Raw genomic sequence first — 18,159 nt, 5'->3', positions numbered from 1 at the left:
CCCGGCGGGTGAGGCCCCGGGGGGGGGTTGGGGGCTGGTGTGGCCCCTTGGGGGGGGGGTGAGGGGGTGCAGCAGGCGGGGGGGAGGTCGAGCCCCCTGCAGCAGGTCTTGGAGGAGGGGGGGGTCCCCCCAAGTTAGCCACCCCAGGGCAGGGTCCCCCGAGGGGTGGGGGGCCGGGTGCCCCCAGGAGACAGGGGGAGCGCGGCTGAGCCCCCCCAGGGGAGCGAGCCCACCTGCCTGCCGGGGGGGTGTCGCACCGGGGCAGGTCGCCCAGGAGCCCCCCGCTGCCCTCCCCCACGGGGGACGCGGCCCCCTGGCCCGGGGCGGGCGCCCCGTGCCGCTGGGTGAGGATGGCCTGGGCGCTGAAGCTGCCGCTGGCCGACGAGGTGATCGAGTCGGGGCTGGTGCAGGACTTCGACGCCAGCCTGTCGGGCATCGGCCAGGAGCTGGGCGCCGGGGCCTACAGCATGAGGTAGGTGGGCTCCGGCGACGCTCGGGGGTCCGTCCCGTGCCTGGCAGAGAGGCTGGGGGCTCAGGGTGGGCTGAGGAGCCCCAAAACGCTCCCCAGGGTGGGGGACCGGCACGTTCGGTGGCCGCGGTGTCACCCTGGGGGTAGTTCGGGAGCGAGTTGGGCGCTCGGCTCCGTTTCCAGCCCTGGGATGTGGCGGTGGGCGCTCGGAGTTGGGATGGAGTCGCGGTTGCAAGGGGCTGGCTGGGCACTGGGGGGTGGGGGGGCTGGGCAGCCCTGGGGGCTCTTTTGGGCTTTGGCCACCCGATGGCCTTGATCTGCAGCTCCATCACCCCGCTTCGTCCCACGCTTCTCCATCGCTGGTCAGAAGAGCCCGCAGCCGGTTGCTTTGGGTTTACGCAGCCTACGCTGATCCCCCCCAGAAGCTAATCACCCCCCAGAAGCTAATCACCCCAGAAGCGGTACTTTGCTCTAATTAATTACCCCCCCAGAGGAACAGGGGCATGGGTTTTTTGGGTCAGACCAGCTCCTGACTGAGCTAACCCAGGAGCCAAGGCTCGGAGCAGGACCCCCGCGGGGTCTAGCGCACGAATGTGATGCTTGGGACCGGGACCTGCTGGCCTCGGGTGCTCACGCTGTACGTGGCCCGTGCTCCAGAGATGCTCCTTGGTCCTCCCGATCCCGGCTCTGGGATCCCGGCTCTGGGATCCAGCCGCTTGGCCGAGCCCCCCGTGCGCGCTGAGGCCGAAGCGCAGCGTCGTGCCCCCCGTTTGAGGCGTGAGAACGCCTTGTCTCCGCCTGCGCGAGTCACGACGGGGAAGTGCAGCCCGTGGACGAGGCGTTGGACGGGCCGGGGGCTGCGGGCAGCCACGTGCTTCCCCACCGCCGTCCTTGATTAATTAGCTCCGTCGTCCTTGATTAATTAGCTCTGTCGTGGGGCAGTGCGGATCCAGCGCCGTCTGCGAAGGAGTTGCCTTGATGTAACTTGTGTGAGAGCGTTACTAGTTTGGCTGCAACTTCTGCCCTGTTTGTTTTCACCCTGGGACCCTCCTCGGCTGGAAGCGAGGGGGGAGGACGAGGTAGATCCCCCCCCCCCCCCATCCCCATGTGGACCCCAGGCAGGTGTCAAAGAGCCTGGAGGTCCCCGTGTCCTAATTTTCCGTACCGCTCTTACCGGTGCAAAAGGGCTTTGGACTCTGGGTTGGTGACATGGTGGCTGTGTCGCTGCCCTGGGCGCAACCTACGGGGCTCGCTCGGCCGCCTGAAACCCGACTCTGTTTTTCCAAGACTTTTCTTGACCTGCGCTGCCCGTAAATAGAGCGTGTGCCCCCGTAGGTGAGCGCCGACCTTCCTGTCTTGACATCTGACATTTTCTCTCCGTGTCGCGGGAAGGGGGGAAAAGGTTTCAACAGGCACCTCGGGTTTTGAGCGTGTTTGGGACTTTTTGCGGGCTTGCCCCGGGGGGGGTGTTCCGCTTTTGTTCCTTCTCCCTATGGAAGAGGCACGTTACTTCCTTGGGAACGAGCGCTGGTAGGTGCCGGTGGGTGATGAGGGTTGTGGCTCGGCTGGAAGCTTTCTCTCGTTTGAGTTGCACGGTAGGGTCGTGCTTTGTATTTGTTAATGAACCTGAATTTGTCATGTTACTGTTGTTCCCCGGAATTCGTGATGTTACTGTTGTTCCCTGGAATTTGGTTTTTGAGGAGAGCGGAGCTGGTTTTGGAGGTGATAACCGGGCATTGGCTGAACACGTCTGCCCACAGTTATTCTCCCCTCTTTTCTAGGAGATTCTGTCCCACCCCAGAGCCGGAGCTGCTAGGTGAAGTGTCTTCCCAAAAGCACATTAAATTGCGCAGGGAAGGAGTGGGTTTTAAGCGGAGGGGTGTCCCTCGGAGTTGCAGGAGCTTCTCCAGGTGCCTTTGAGCAGGCGGGACTGCACCTGGGTTGGTCTCAAGAAAAATCTGCCGATGGCTGCTGGGTTTGGCCAGGCTGGGCGTCATGGGGGGCTGCTGGTGGGACGGTGGTACCCGAATGCCTCGCAGCTTCCTGGCTCTTCCCCAAGCAACCCCCAAAATGACCACTCGAGCTCGGTGGGTGATGGTGGGGCGGGAGGCGAAGTAACAAAGTGCCTCCTGTGCCACCGAGAACGTGCTTCCCCCGGAGCTGCTGGGCCCGGGGGCTGCCGAGCTTTCTCTTGCCGTTTTATAACCACGTTGTCTCTCCAGATATTTAATTTATTGCACCACGCCACGTGTAAAGCTGACCCTGTCACCTGGGTCCTGCGGCACAGGACGACCCAGACAAACGAAACCTGTGGCCGCGGCGATGCCGAGGGACCGCGGCAGGGGTGGCGTGGCGTGGCGATGCTCCAGCCTCCCTGTTGCACCGAAAGCAGCTCTGCTTCCCCGATAGCTGCTTGCAAAAGCAAACCATCGTTTGCTCGATGATTATTCCTCGCTAATTGGGTTGGGCTCTTGTACCAGAAATACAGGGATGCGACAATCCTACATTTTGGGGTTGGTTTTTTTTCCCCCTTTTGCAGCTTGTAATAAAATGTGGGGTTGAGGCTGTGGTTAGGCAGGGTCTCGGCTAACACAAACCTAGAGGCTGGCTTTGGGGAGGTTTGCAGGGATGGCTCTGCCGGCCCGTCCCTCTCAGCAGGTGTCTGAGTGCCCTTGGTGGCTGAGTGGAATCGCTGGAGGCCTGAGAAGCAGTTTGTGATATCGCAGCCACCCGCTGTGCTGCGGAACGTGGATCCAGCGGCGGCCGAGAGCTCCGCGTGCACGGGACGAGCGAGTGGAAGCCGGGATGACAGCGATGTGCCGGCAATCCGAGCGGGGAGGTCGCAGCTTTGAGTCTTTCTCACCCAGCCTGTTTTCCTGCGAGGCAAAGCAGAAGAAAGAGCGAAGCCCCCCGGGGTCTCCTGAGGCTGCAGACGTGGGGTTGGAGCCCGGCTGTGGCGCAGCCTGCGAGGCACACGAGCGCTCACGTGCGCAGGAGAAGCGCGCCCCGCATTCCTCCGGCCGCAGGGGGAATTTGTGCAGGGCGCAGCCTTTCCGTTTTCCTGTTGGCACAAGAGGTTGGTGCTGCTCTTCCCCATCCCATAGGATGGGCCATCTGTGCTTCATCCTGCCTCGGCAGCTTGCTGGGGCGAGGAATTCTTCGGCGGGATGAAACACCGTTCGTTCGCCTGCTAATGAGATGGAGCTGCAGGGAAGTTCGGCCTCCGGGTTGTGTAATTTGCCTAATTGTGTACACGTGCCTTGATGACACTGGGGCATCTGCAGGGCTCTGTAGTGTCTGACAGCGGGATTTGGGCAGGGAAGGGCTCTGCCGCTCGGCTTGGGGCGGCAGCGGTGGGTGCTGCTGGCGCAGCGGTGGAGGAAAGGTGGGTATTTAATCTCTTGGAGACCAAAGGGTTAAAGCCCTGTTAGGGTGGGAGCTGGTATTTGGCCAGGTAAGTTCAGTTTTATCTTGGGAAAGGTTTTTAATGTTCAACTAAAGAAAAAAAAAAAAGCTGATTTAACTCCTTCCTCATGCTCCCGTGAGCCCAAAGTCTGTAACAGGAGGGACAGGCGACCTGAGTCTTCACCATGGCTCAGTGTTGCGCAGCTGCCCCTGCACAGCTCCGTCCCCACTGCCCCCCCGCCACGTTTCACCTGGGGGCGATGGGGTGGCTCTGGGTGACCTGAACAGCTCCATCCCCACTGTCCCCCCGCCACGTTTCACCTGGGGGCGGTGGGGTGGCTCTGGGTGACCTGAACAGCTCCGTCCCCACTGCCCCCCCCGCCACGTTTCAGCTGGGGGCGGTGGGGTGGCTCTGGGTGACCTGAACAGCTCCGTCCCCACTGCCCCCCCCGCCACGTTTCACCTGGGGGCGATGGGGTGGCTCTGGGTGACCTGAACAGCTCCATCCCCACTGTCCCCCCGCCACGTTTCAGCTCGGGCGATGGGGTGGCTCTGGGTGACCTGAACAGCTCCATCCCCACTGTCCCCCCGCCACGTTTCAGCTCGGGCGATGGGGTGGCTCTGGGTGACCTGAACAGCTCCATCCCCACTGTCCCCCTGCCACGTTTCACCTGGGGGCGATGGGGTGGCTCTGGGTGACCTGAACAGCTCCATCCCCACTGTCCCCCCGCCACGTTTCAGCTGGGGGCGGTGGGGTGGCTCTGGGTGACCTGAACAGCTCCATCCCCACTGCCCCCCCGCCACGTTTCAGCTGGGGGCGGTGGGGTGGCTCTGGGTGACCCGAACAGCTCCATCCCCACTGTCCCCACGCCACGTTTCAGCTCGGGCGATGGGGTGGCTCTGGGTGGCCCTGGCAGCCCATCCGCAGCTCTGCAGTCACGTCCCCACCGCTTGAACGTGTTTGCCCGGGTTCTGCTTTCACTCCGGGCTCTGCTCGTGTGCATGGGTGGGAGGATGGTCTGGTTTATACACGACGGAATAATCGCTCTTGGCCATTGTTACGGCTCAAAACAACTGCTGAGAAACAGCTTCTGAAACAATTTCTATTAAATACATGTCCGTAGGCTCAAGGGTATTGCTGATGGTTTTTAAATTAAGATTATTCAGCAAGTTCTTGTTGCCACATGGCCTTTGAAGTATGGAGGAGTGTCTGTGATCACAGGGGAGCGGAGATGTAACCGCAAAGACCAGGAGACATCCTTCTCCTGGGAAAAGTTGGTAGCACGGGGCTTTTAACACCCTGGCTTTTCCCGGGCAGCACCGAGAGCGGTGTGACAGCATCCAGGGGACGGGGAGCCCAAGCTGGTACAGCTGGAGCGGCTGCGTGCTGCCTGGTGGCACAGCGTGGAGCTCCCGCGGAGCCCGTCTCGCACAGCCTGGTAGCCAGGAGGGCGCCTGGGCTGTGGCAGGTTAACGGAGTGTGGTGAAGCCACCCTGACCCCTCAGGGCAGTTCCTCCTGTCCTGAAATGTGGCTTGGGGCAGGAGGCAGATCTGCGAGGTACACAGGAGGTGCCTGTGGCTGTCTTACCAACCTGGTCTGGTTTCTCCCACGTCCCGCTGTGACGTGCGGCTTCTTCGGACCTGCAGGGCATCCCAGGCTCTTGGGCCGGGCCAGGGCTGCGCGGTGCTCAGCACAAAGTGCGTTGGGTCTGGGGGCTCCTCAGGGAGTTTGGGGAAAGCTGGGGGGGCCGCCTCCTGCCGCTTTTGTGCTGGGAGGGCTCCTGCCGTGTCGGGATTTGCTCCACGGAGATGTTTGCGTGCGTCCTGCAGGTTACAGCTACAGGAGGGAGGGTCTGGCCTCCGCCTGCGCTGACACCCCCGTTTGCTGGGGCACGGGGGGCTTTTGTGGACACAGAGGGGGCAGCGGCGAGGAACTCGGTGACCTTGACCTGAGCCAGACTTGGAATTCCTGCCAAGCCTCTCCTGGGGGGTCGGCAAGCCACGGGGAAGGGGTTAGGGGCCGGCCTGCTGGCAGCGGTGGGCAGGCTGGGACCACGAGGAGGAGGATGAGCGTTTATGGGTGACGCGGCTGTCGTCCTGCGCGCCTCTGCAGTGGTGCAGGCGGCTGGGCTGCAGGCTGACACGCCAGCCCTGGTGTCCCTTAGCCCGAAACGTGTGGGGTTTGGGTGGGTGGCGATGCTAAGCTGAAAAAAGCTTTAGCAAGGGCAGATCTCGGGTCCTCAGACCACTCGGTTTGCTTGAACGCTCCTTTGAGCTTCTGCGGAGATGGCGGGGGGTGGTTTTACCTAAAAAAAGCTCAAAGCTCTGCCTAGGAGGAGGAACTGAATGCCGAAGGCGTCGCCTCTCTGTAGCCAGAGCCAAAGTGAGTGTCTGACAAATCTCTTTGCAGCGACGTCCTTGCCCTGCCCATCTTCAAGCAGGAAGAATCGAGCTTGCCCCCCGAAAACGAGAACAAAATTCTGCCTTTCCAGTACGTGCTGTGTGCCGCCACGTCCCCCGCTGTCAAGCTCCACGACGAAACGCTCACCTATCTCAACCAAGGTGAGAGAAGTCCACGGGCCGAGCGAGCCTCGTGTTTAACACCCTAAAAAGTACAATTCTGGAAATTTCCCCTCGAGAATGGAAAGCGCCTCAGTAGTAAACCCCAGGTTGTTCCTGTTGGGAAGTGCTGCTTCCTTCGCCTTGCTGCCTGCCCCCAGCTCACGGCGGCGGTGTGAATTGCCGGTAGGATTTAACCTCATCAAAATCTGTGCGATTTATAAGGTGGTTTACTGCTGCTGGGTGCTCTGCAGGGGGATGTTTTACAGGTTCGAGCTGTACCCGCTGCTTTCAAGTAGAACTGGAAGATCAGGGTTGGCGACCAAAGGCAGATGGAGCTTGTGTAATCGATTTCTTCCCTGTTCTTGATCTTGGGTTAATAAGGGTAATTCCTGGAAAGTACTGCTGCAGGAAGGGAGGGATTATCTCTTCCTGGAGGTGTGTTACAGCTGTGGCTCTGATGGCTCCTGTCACACACCCCCAACACCTGGCAAGGAGATCAAGTGGCACGTCGAGTGTGGCAGGAAAAGGTGTCAGGGTGGCAGCAGGGTCCGTCCTGACTAACGGGCAGGTACCTTGTCGCCTTCCCCCCAGGGCAGTCCTATGAAATCCGGATGCTGGACAACAGGAAGATCGGGGAGCTGCCAGAGATAAATGGGAAACTGGTCAAGGTGAGCAGAGCACACGGGTGCGCGCGCCCAGCTGGGGGTGTCCCCTGCCCTGGGGGGACGTGGCCTCACCCTGCGCCCCCACAGCGGCCGCCGTGACAGCGTGTGTGGCGTGGGTCTGCCTCGCCTGGGGGTTTTGTTTTCCCTTTTTCCTTCTCCCGCTTTGTGGAGACCAGCCCAGCTGGTGCTGTCCAGCCGGTCCCTGGGGACAAGGCAGGAGGCAGTGGCAGGAGGGATAAGCTGGGACCTTCGTGCTTCCACCCCAAGGGTCCATCTGGGCTCCCTTGCATTGCTTCGGCTTCTCCGTGAAGCCTTCGGGCTCCTCTGCTCCCCTCTCTGCCCCTTTTCTCGTGCCGGGAAGCACCTCGCAGCTCGAGTTTCCCACGGCAGCTCCAGCCCCAGACTGTTTCTCCCCTCTAGAGCATATTCCGGGTGGTGTTTCATGACCGGCGCCTGCAGTACACGGAGCACCAGCAGCTGGAGGGCTGGCGGTGGAACCGGCCTGGGGACAGGATACTGGACATCGGTGAGTCCCCGGGGCTGGCGGAGACGCGGGTGCCTGAGGTGCCTCCAGCCAGGCTCCTGGTCCCTTTAAGGGACAAAGTGCTGTCATGGTCCCGCGTTTTGAGAGACGTGGTTGGTTCTTCCATAAGTTCCCTGCAAATCCCTTCCTGCTACAAACCGCAGCTGGTTCTCCGTATGTGCCCCTACAGATATCCCGATGTCCGTGGGCATCATTGACCCGAGAGCAAACCCAACCCAGCTCAACACGGTGGAGTTCCTATGGGATCCTTCCAAGAGGACTTCTGTGTTTATCCAGGTAAAAGAGGAAAAGCGGAAAAACTCCCGTTGCGGGCATCTAGGGGGAAAAAATAAGTTTTCCAAGGGGGAAAAAGATGCTTTTTCTAACTCGGGAGCACTGAAATAGCAGCCAGATGCTACAGTGGTAGAAGGATGTCAACTAAAACACGCCCTGCCTCCTGCAAGAGAGCAGCAGCCCATGAGGGAGCAAGGCATGGGCACAGCTGACCACCAACCAGTTGTTTTACACATTTTAGTGGTGGTTTAGGTCCCACTGTTTCCAGAATTTGAGTCTCCATCCTGCTTAGATGCTTTTGCACATCTCACCAGCTGCCTAAAATACCTTTTGGAAGTCTGGCCCTCCCAGCCAGGATACACGGGCTGCCGCCTGCGGAGGCTGGTGCCGCAGAACTGGCTGCCCTGCTGGTCTGGGGCTTGCTTGTGGCATTAAGAGGTTGCAAAACTTGTTGAAAGAATGTGGCTCCACCTCTGCCATGGCATCCCCTTACGTCCTTCATGCTGGGGGGGCTTGCGGTCCCATCCCCGCTCCGTATTTCGCCCTCTCACCCTTTATATGAGTGCTGCCCCGGCTCCCACGAGGGGAACGGCCGCGTTGTGGTGGGTCATACGGTGGGATTCCTGAGGAGGGGATTCCTGAGGAGGGGATTCCTGAGGAGGGGATTCCTGAGGAGGGGATTCCTGAGGGCAGGCTGCCTTGCCTTCCCGCAGGTTCACTGCATCAGCACAGAGTTCACCATGCGGAAGCACGGGGGAGAGAAGGGGGTGCCTTTTCGGGTCCAGATAGACACCTTCAAGGAGAACGAGAACGGGGAGTACACGGAGCACCTGCACTCTGCCAGCTGCCAGATCAAGGTCTTCAAGGTACCGCAGCCCCTTGGGGACCTTCCCAAGGCTAGGAAACAAACTGGGAAGTCGATCCCACTTCACGCTGTGGCCCCAGTGAACGTCATGGGTGCAGGACCGTGGCCGCATTTGCTTGCGGAAGGGCCCTCGTGGTCCTTCTGGTCTCACGTCGCTGCTCTCCCCTGGTTCCTCCCTGTCAGTCGAGGCCGGAGGTCGCTGAGGCTATAAAACCAGTAAGCCAAGAACAATGTACGGGGAGAACATGGGCTGCCTTGCCTCTGTCTGAAACCTCCCACGTTTAGTCTTATCACCTCGGGAGATCTTCCAAGCATCCTCGGTGTCTGTCTAAACTCCTCGCTTGAATATTACCTGTTGCCGATGATCTGCCCGCACCTGGCCTCTCCAGCGGTGCCGGCGTCTGGTCCCTGTTGCGAATCGCTTGCGGAATTGCCGGCGCGCAGCAATTCGGGCTGAGAAGGGCGGTTCACGCAGCAGCGCTTTGGCAATGCCGTGCCCACGCTGTCTGGGACGCGGAGGTTGCCTCCGTTACCCCATCCCTCCCTGTAACGCCAAACCTTGGTGCGTGGCTCCTCTCTCCGGGCTTTAGGGGCACTTGGCACCCAGCGGGGGTGGGTGCCTGGCCGGGTGCCTGCGCTGCTTTGCCGCTGTGCCCTGAGCTTGCTGCGGGATACTGGGCAGCGTGCCCTGCTGCTGGCTCGGCATCTTCCCCCTTCTCTCTCTCTCTCTCTCTTTCTCTCTCTCTCCCCCTCTCCCCTCTTGCCTGTTTGGTTTATAACATTTCGAAGGCAGGGGTGGGATGATTTAGGGCTTGTTGGAGCTGTGGCTGGTATCTCGATGCAAGTAGCCGAAACGGATGGCTGCGGGGTGGGGAGTTAGGGCTGATCACGAGCGGGCACCCGGAGGACAATGAGACTGCGAGGCATCTGCTGCTGCGTTTCTACTGGGCTTCAGCTCTTGGTGCCAGGGGATGGGTTGGGTTTTGTGGGGGTTTTGGGGAGGTTTTTTTTCCCCTTGGATTGGGAAAACCCAAAGCGGTGAAGCTGTGGCTTCAGGGCACGGTCTGTCTGCAAGGGGTGGTCTGTGATGTCTTCACCCTTATCTCTTGCTCCCCAACACAGCCGCTTTCCTGGGGTCAGGGCTGCTCTTTGGGCAGCAGACGCAACACCATGCGCGTTTCCCCGTGCCCGTGTGAGACCTGTTTGCCGCAGGGCGTCCTTCATGGGTTTTAACGTGATTCGGGCTCCTGCCCCGCTCTTTCCATCCTCCCCTCTGCCTCTCAAAGCTCTAAATAGCTGCTGGGGAGCCCTTACCCACACGTTGGTGTCTGGGGCACAGATCTGCTCGAGCCAGCAGGCGCAGCAGCGTTGCCCGTGGAAAGATGAGATTTTCATGGTAGGAACAGGCTCATGACGCCACAGCTGAGCAGCACCTCCTCACCCAGCTGCGAGCACAGTGGTGGCTTGCTCAGGTCTCAGCTTTCCTGTCCAGAGGGAAGAGATTTGGAACTTGGGGAGCAGGATTGTATTGATTGATTGTAACAAACAACGATTTCCCCGTTGTATTTGTATAAAGCTTTTCCGCCGGTGCCATGGGTACCACTCGTCCCCATGGGAGGCGTCTGCCTGCTGGCAGGTAGCTGTGCTGGGCCACCAAGAGAAATTCCTCCCGCCTGTGAGTACAGGCAGAGACCACGGAGAGCCAAGTTTTGAGCCAATTTCTTTAGGGTTCTGCTAAGGGGAGCACCGGGGATGGCTTTGGCGGTTATAAGGGCGCTCTCTTCCTTGCTGCTTTCCCTGGGGCTTTGAGTGTTTGATAAAGGCAGCGAGTAAAATCACGTTAATCTTGGACATGAGAGAGCACGTGGGTTTTCGAGGTTGTGGCAAAGGCAAGGACATAACTGAGCGCTTTGGTGTCCCGGTGCCGTTTGTGCCACTCAAACGCTGCCTCTCCAAGTGGTTGACGAAGGTGCAAAAGACGCAGCTCAGATACGTGACACCAGAAAGTGGCCTTTGTCCCCTTAGAGCCGACATACGCTGTCAGGAGAAGTGTGTCTCAAGGCTGTTTCGCCCCCTCGTTCAGATGCTTTGGGCCCCGTTGCAGGCGCGTGGGTGGCTCAGGATCTTGGGGCTGTTCGCGAAGGGCTGCCGTCACCGCAGTGAGTTCTCAGTGCGGATAGTCGCAGCCTCTTCCTTTCCCCCCTGTAAAGCAACAAGCGGGTGAGTAGAAGGACGAGTCACCTTTTCTGCTGCTTGCATTTCTCGCACACCTCTCCAGCCGTCTGCTGCCGCCCTTCCACGCGGCTGTTCTAACAGGGATGTCTCCTTTCCAGCCCAAAGGAGCTGATCGGAAGCAGAAGACGGACAGGGAAAAGATGGAGAAGCGAACGCCTCATGAGAAGGAGAAATACCAGCCTTCCTATGAAACCACGATACTCACGGAGGTGGGATGCTCTGTCGTGCAGCGGCTGGCATCGTTGTTTTAATGAAACCTGGCTTACCTCGCCCGCAGGTGACGAGGAGCTGCCTGTTCTGCTGTGAAACCTTGGCCAAATGGCTAATAGCCACAAGACAAAAGCAAGATAAATTTTGTAGGCAGAGGAGGTGTTTCTTACAGACCTGAAAAAGGGCTCTTGTGCCTGGAGACGTGGCGGGTTTTTCCCCGCTGGAATAGCTCACCTAATAAAAGGTTTTTACCTCTCCCTGCAAGCTTCGTTTTGCCCATGTGGCAACCGGCCGCTGAGGTTGTGAGCTGGCAGAAAACCCAGTTGTTTGCTCCCTGTGCTAGAGGAAAGCGTCAGTCTGTTCAAATGTGATGGGCTGAGGGGTGGGTGCTGAGCAGCCCTGGGGAGGGGAGCCCTTGTCCTGCCCTGGGTGGGTTCGGGAACACTCATCAGTGCCGGACTCTGGCTCGGAGGTTCCCAGGTTTCTGTGTGTCAGCCCCGTGCCAGAGTGATGGTTTAGACCCCAGATCTCGCTGTGTTTGAGTTCTGTGACTTTTGGCCTTTTGAGATTAAGAACCGCTAAACGTGAGCTTTGTGGCCATCTGCAGTGAATTGGCACGGCTTCTTTTAATCCCCCACTTTTATGCCTTAATTCTGTTCCAGAGTCGGTTGTTGGTCAGCAAATAGCTGTCACCCGGTGCTGACCAGAGCAGATGTCCGCGCTGGTTCACAGCAACCCTGTGACTCTCTGGGTTTTCCTTTCTAGTGTTCTCCCTGGCCAGAGATAACGTACGTCAATAACACGCCATCCCCTGGCTTCAACAGCTCCCACAGCAGCTTTTCCATTGGCGAAGGGTAAGTCGGGAGGGGAGGCCGCCTGGCTCGCAATTTCTGCCTCGCACAAGAGATCGATGTGTCCGAGCTGGCGGTGACCGCTGGCGAGAGGAAGGTTCCGAGGTGTACAGGGGGGTGGCAGCAGCCTAAGGGGCTGTGTCTGTGGGGAAAATCAAAACAAAATCCCTTGGAGCCGAGGGTCAGCCTCCAGCCTGCTTCGCGCTGCTTGTCCCCGCGCCGTTAATACTCCCAACATACACCGTTGGTTTGCAAAGCCGCAGCCACCTAGCTGTTTTGGTGGCCTTGGTTATGGGAATTTGGGGGGGGGTTGCTGCCCGCCAGGGTCCTGTGCCGGAGGGGAAGAGCAGCGCTAACTGGTGTTTCTGGCTCTTTCCCCGCCCTAGCAATGGCTCTCCCAACCATCAGCCCGAGCCACCCCCTCCGATCGCAGATGTAAGTCACACCTCAGAGCTTATGCTTGTGGTAAGGATGGTGCACAGGTCAGAAAATGGGATTTGGGGATGGAGCTGGGGCGGGTTTGTGGGTGGCTGGAGTTTGCTGGGGAAGAGGCTGCTCTAATTTAACATCTTTGGGGAGCTGTAACTTCTTTTTGACTCCTAGTTAGAAAAAGAGGTGACGGGGTGAAAAACGTTTGGTACAGCAACGCGGAGCTGTGAGCAAGCTCTTTGTAGCTTGCTGTGACCTTTACTTATTGCCTTGATCTTCTCTGTGCTTTCTCCTTTGCTTCCTTCCTCTTTTTCCGTCCCTCTGAAGACTTTTAAATCAAAACCTGTCCAGGCCACAGCCTTTACTGTGCACGTGCTGGGAGCCTGGCTCGCTGGGGCCCCCATTTAAGACTGTGATTATAAACACTGAGCTGACCTGTGCTCGTTCCTGGGTGGAAATGCTTCCACCTTGCCTCTGACCCTTCTTTCCCTGCGTTGCAGAACCTCTTGCCCACCAGCACGCCCCAGGAAGCGCAGCAGTGGCTGCACCGAAACCGCTTCTCCACTTTTTCTCGGCTTTTCAGAAACTTCTCAGGTAGGTTACACCATCCCCGCTGCGGCCGCCCCTTCTCCGTGCCAGGTGGCTCTGCCTCCTCTCGCTCCTGAGGCTGTCTTCATGTTCCCGTTGCAAATATAAATTTAAAATTTTCTTATAATACAATAAAACGTGGCTCCCTGAAAGCTGTGTACTTCATTTCCCACCTCAACTGGCAAAACAGTGAGGACTGGGGTGGTTTCTCTTCCAAGAGCTGGCAGCACACTCTAATCTTAAAACAAGCTGAGAAGTGCTGAGCTGGGGGAAAGCACAGCGTGTAAAGAAATGCTTCGTGTTTATTTTCCCCTCCTTCCCTGGTGATATGGCCTCTGTTATCCAGGGTCACCGAGGCACTGGGTAGCCGGCCGTAAATTTAATTTACGGGACACAGGGTTGTACCAAAACACGCTCTTGCAAAACCAGTCTGGAAAAAAAAATCTTGCGAGCGTCCTTCTAGGGGAAGCAGGGGGCAGTTGGAAGCAGAAGGGAGAAGCAGTTTGGGAATGGGGTGACCTCTGCGAGTGGGGAGAGGGGGAGCAGGCACAGCTGCCGTGTCCAGAGCCCCGCACCCGACACGCTTTGGACAAGATCGTGTGACTTTCTCACCTTCTAATGTTTAAAACTAGGTGCAGACTTACTGAAGCTGACCAGAGAAGACGTTATCCAGATCTGCGGCCCTGCGGATGGCATCAGGCTCTTCAACGCGTTGAAAGGCCGGTAGGTTGTTTGCTTAAAAGCTGGTGGCGGATGGTAGGCGAGTTGTGTTTGGTTAGCCCATTTGCTCGGCTCTTGCTGTTAGAGAGAACAGAGTTTCATTAACCTTCCTGAACCTCTTCCAGTCACATTTGATAACTTAGCCAGCAGGGTAACCACGCCAGGGACAATCTGGGGTAGAAAATCCATGTGATCGTTAGAAATGATCTTATTCTTTGAGTGTCAGAGAACCAAGCCGCAAGCTAGCGAGTCCTGCCGATACAATACTTGTTTCCTCTGTCCTCTGCACTAATTCCGTGGAATTTCCTTCCCGGAATGGGAATATTCCTTTCCACCTTTCACTGAAGAAGCAGGGACTGGTGTTTAACCGCCCTGTCTGAGCTGGAGCGTTTCAGAAGGTGCTGCTACAGCCAGGCAGGGGGGCACAGGGTGGGCTGTGTCCAGGAGGGAAGGTACCGGTGTGGGGCTGAGAACGTGGGAAGCATTCCAGGGGGTTAATGCGCTGCCTCCGATGGCGCGGGAGATGGCAGGGAAACCGGGAGATAGCAGGGAAACCGTAGTGGTCCTGTGGTGGGGAGAAGGGCACAAAGGACAGGAGACGCTGCCGGCTTTTGTGCTGCAAAATGAGGCTTTGAACAAGGAGCACGCATGTTACCAACCGAGCGCGGTGCGAACCGTGGCTGCTGTGTCCTCGGGAGCGAGCCGCCCGATTGAGCTGCGTGGTGGCCGGCTGGCACCGTCTTCCCCTGCCGACTTTGTCCCCTTCTCACAAAAACCTTTGCTGCATCATCAAGGTGGGGGTGACCACGATGGTTTTGCTCCGGGACGACATTGTCGATCTCCTCTTTTCCTTCTGAAGAACCTGGCCAGGGAAGGAGCGCTGGCAAGGCGCTGGGAGCTTGAGGTGTCCTTGAGCAAATCCACGGGCGCTCACTCACTGCTCTGTCCCTAGGATGGTGCGGCCCAGACTGACCATCTACGTGTGTCAGGAGTCCCAGCAGCTGCGGGACCTCCAGCAGAAACACGAGGACGGGGACACAGTAACCAGTACTTTTTTCGGTAAGAGTCTCGGAGCCTGGCAGGGAGCATGTGGGCTTGGGTTGCTGCTGCCGGGGGGGAAACAACAGCCAGGGGCTTCAGCAAACAGAAATGCAGCGGAGGCTCTTTCCAGCCCTGCCGCTGCTGCCCGCGGGCACTCAGCACCAGTTGCCTCCAGTCCCCTTGTCCCCACACCACAGCTTTTGGCTGGTGAAGGGCCCCTCTTGCAGCCAGGACTGCTGGTGTTACCAGAGCCCTGCACAGCAACTCAGAGGGTCTGCGCCTTTTATTTTCGGCCCCTCCGTCTCATGTTGGCTGCTGTCACTCTCATCTCGCTGCAGCAAGGCAGCAAGCTCACGGGTGAGCTCACCTACAACCTAGTGCAGGCTCTGTACGCAAACCGAGCCCAAAAAATCGCGGTGAACCCTTTTTGCTCGCCCTGGTCCTTCCCAGCTGATTTTTCTCCTTGCCCACCAAATGGGTGGCTGCAGAATCTGACTGTCGGCACATTGCCTGCTCCAAGCTGACAAATGATAGCTCCTGCGAGAATCCAGCATTGCTCCGACAACAATGAGTGACCTACATTTGTGGAGCAGCCAGGCGCCGGTTGATCCACCTCTGTTGTTGGAGCGGCAAGTGCAAAAGCAAACAGCTCGTCCTTTCCTTGCCCTGCTCCAATTTGAATCCTCTCGCTTCCCCCCAGGACCTGCCTTGTGGGAGTGGGGGAACAAGGGTGAGGGGGTTCTGGGGTGGCGTTTTCATCGTGCTGGGATTGAAAACTGCCAGGAATGGTACAAAGTGCTGCTGGGCTGATGCTAGTTGAAATAGAAGCTTTTGGGGGGCAAGGACTGCATAAATACAGAGCAAGCGTTGCAGGACATGGACAGGGAGTTACTGTGGAGCTGATCCTGATGTAGCTCAGGATCAGGTGTAGCTGGAGCAGACACCAGAGGTGCTGCAGTGACGTCTCGATTTAGCAGCTTGGGCTTGGAAAGATGATAGCTGCGCGACTTGGGCGCAGCAGAGCGGGCGTTTGACCTGCCAAAGAGCTGCGCTCGATAGACGAGCTGTTCCCAGTCCCTTCCCACCGTGGCTGTGGTGTTCCTGGGCGGAGAGCAGCCCGGCTGTGGCACTGCTCTAAGCACCTGCTCCCTAGGCTGGCGCGCGTGGCGGTAGCTGAAGTGTCTCTGCATCCACGGTGCAGACGTGGAAGCTTGGCGTCTGGCTGCCACGGCTCCTCTCCCCGCAGTGTACCACGCTATTTATCTGGAGGAACTGACGGCGGTGGAACTGACGGAAAAGCTGGCCCAGCTCTTCAGCATCTCTTCCCAACAGATCAGCCAGATTTACAAGCAAGGTCCGACGGGAATACACGTGCTGATCAGCGATGAGGTAACGGCCTGTGGGCGCTCCTTATTTTCAACCTCTTGCACTGGGTTGCTTCAGCTGGTTCGTGTCTGACGGTGCTCCGAGCTCTGCTGCGGGGGTTGCGCAGGACCCTGGGGAACAGATCCCACGGGCAGGTCCTCAGGAAGGGCCCTGCTCCTCACCTTTGGTTTCCAAAGAGTCTGAGTTAGTCATTAAAGCCTGTAGAGCAAAGGATGTTGGTGCTCGGGGGCGCTTCTCTGCTGCCGGGGGCACCTCACTTAAACCTGTGAGGTTTATCAGGCGTGAACAGCTCTCCCAGAGCTGGTCCAGGCTGCCTGCACGCCCTCCTTATGCTTGGGTTTTTTCCAGCTTTGCTATAAAAACAGGGAGGGGAATTGCTGTGGGAGGACTTTGCTTTCAGACCTGCATCCCGGAATCCGATGGGTTCTCTCTCTCTCAGCTTGCTGGTTCAGATCTTAAGTTCTGGAGAGCTGGAGAAAGGAATAAATATTTACACCCGGTGCCTTTCCTACCTCCCAGAGCACTGAGCTCCTGCCTGAGCAGCTTCTAGCCCTTTCGGTACTCTAAATCCATGCCTGTCGCTGAATGGCAGAGCACAAAGCCTCCACTTCGGGCTCTGAGGCACTTCTGCGGTGTTTAAGTACAGCCTCGGACTAAGCTGGCTTTGGTGGCTTCTTTCAGATGATACAGAATTTCCAAGACGAATCCTGTTTTGTTCTGGACACCATGAAAGGTGCGTAAATGCCCAGGCTCCATCTTCTGTCGCCCTTCTGTACCTCTTGGGGAGCTCTTGTGTCAGATCCGCTCAACCCAGCGGATCCCTGTGCTGTCGTGGCTGGCTCACGACCTTTGCTTCTTTTGCAGCTGAAACCAATGATAGCTACCACATCATCTTGAAGTAGGAGGGGATGGGATGAGGAACGTGAGGAACACCCGTGATCCTCTTGCCGCGCATGAAGACCCTTCACTTCCAGCACAAGGACACAAGCAGAGATCTGGAAACTCCTGGGCACCCCCTGGAAAGACCCCGAGCCGTCGGTCACTCGGCTGTCTCTCTGGCAGGGGACCTCCTTGCTCCGACAGCATCTAAATGGCCGTGGGTGGTAACGTGCTGCTTAATTGCTGGAGCTCTGAGGCTTGAAGTTACCAGGTCGCACCCTTGCGTAGCTCTCGGTAGAAATTTGCCATTGGGACCTAAGACCTGCGTGAGGGCTTTTTCTGTGGCAAGCGTGCTCTGCTTTTCTGAGAGGCGTTGGCTCCCGCGACGTTCGCAGACTGGCGAAAAAACATGAATTAAACTGGCCCAACGAAGCCAACTGGCCCTTGGGCACGTGCTGAGCTGAGCAGGTCTCAAACACGCTGCGTACTGTGCTGGTGGAGTGGTAGGCTGGGAGGGACATTCTGAAAAGATTTTATTAAGCTTTCATTTAATATTACAACGCATCTGTTAGACAAAGGTGGTGACTTTGTTTTTCTCTCCACCCACCTCGGAAACGGTGTTGGCTCTGTGTATGCAGGTGTGGTTGTGGTGCCATCCTTCTTCCCTTGCGAGCGTAAGGTCCTCAGGGACTTAATATACAGAATTAGTTGTATAAAGCTGGAGCAAAACGTGGAGCGAAGCGGAGCTGGATAAAGGAATAGCTTAACTAGTTTGTTCTGTGGGATTCTTTTCTGCGTGTTTTAGGGAGAGGAAAAAAAAAAGACGTAGCTATTCCCGCTGAAAATGTTGGGCGATATCTACCTGCTGCCTCATTTTCTGCCCCTGCCCAGCCTCCGTAGCTGCCCCGGGGGGGTGTAGCCCTGCGCGCACTGAGGAGACAGCGAACAGCAAGTTCAAGGAGTTATTCAAAGCCGTTGGGACTTGATGGTGACAAGGGTGCCTCCGTGCAGGTTTCCTGGACAGCAGGAAGATCTC

General features: G+C 58.0%; 2 protein-coding genes across 4 annotated transcripts; one reads left to right on the top strand and one right to left on the bottom strand.

Moving 5' to 3' along the window:
• The first annotated feature begins 64 nt into the window (after positions 1–64).
• Positions 65–17,890, top strand: TFCP2 (transcription factor CP2). 3 transcript variants are annotated; one of them, XM_005443290.4, is made up of 15 exons: positions 68–472; positions 6,286–6,437; positions 7,029–7,105; positions 7,523–7,628; positions 7,816–7,922; positions 8,633–8,785; positions 11,118–11,228; positions 11,995–12,083; positions 12,467–12,515; positions 13,010–13,103; positions 13,730–13,820; positions 14,770–14,876; positions 16,105–16,247; positions 16,926–16,977; positions 17,109–17,890. In XM_005443290.4, exons 1-15 carry the CDS (start codon positions 351–353, stop codon positions 17,144–17,146), a joined length of 1,491 nt encoding a protein of 496 aa, XP_005443347.3. In that variant the 5' UTR covers positions 68–350; the 3' UTR covers positions 17,147–17,890. The 3 variants fall into 3 exon arrangements, with proteins under 3 accessions (XP_055552425.1, XP_005443347.3, XP_014138747.2); XM_014283272.3 differs by having other exon boundaries at positions 12,467–12,545; XM_055696450.1 differs by lacking the exons at positions 16,105–16,247; positions 16,926–16,977; positions 17,109–17,890 and adding an exon at positions 15,347–16,084 and having other exon boundaries at positions 65–472; positions 12,467–12,545.
• Positions 1,099–4,363, bottom strand: LOC129734199 (uncharacterized). The gene is made up of 2 exons (XM_055696454.1): positions 4,225–4,363; positions 1,099–4,084 (listed from the first exon to the last, which is right to left on the bottom strand). Exon 2 carries the CDS (start codon positions 3,564–3,566, stop codon positions 2,463–2,465), a length of 1,104 nt encoding a protein of 367 aa, XP_055552429.1. The 5' UTR covers positions 3,567–4,084; positions 4,225–4,363; the 3' UTR covers positions 1,099–2,462.
• Positions 17,891–18,159: the final 269 nt, after the last annotated feature.

The sequence above is a fragment of the Falco cherrug genome, chromosome 19 (genome assembly GCF_023634085.1).
Source record: "Falco cherrug isolate bFalChe1 chromosome 19, bFalChe1.pri, whole genome shotgun sequence".
NCBI classification, from domain to species: Eukaryota; Metazoa; Chordata; class Aves; order Falconiformes; family Falconidae; genus Falco; species Falco cherrug.
This window is presented reverse-complemented; position numbering and strand designations above follow the sequence as displayed.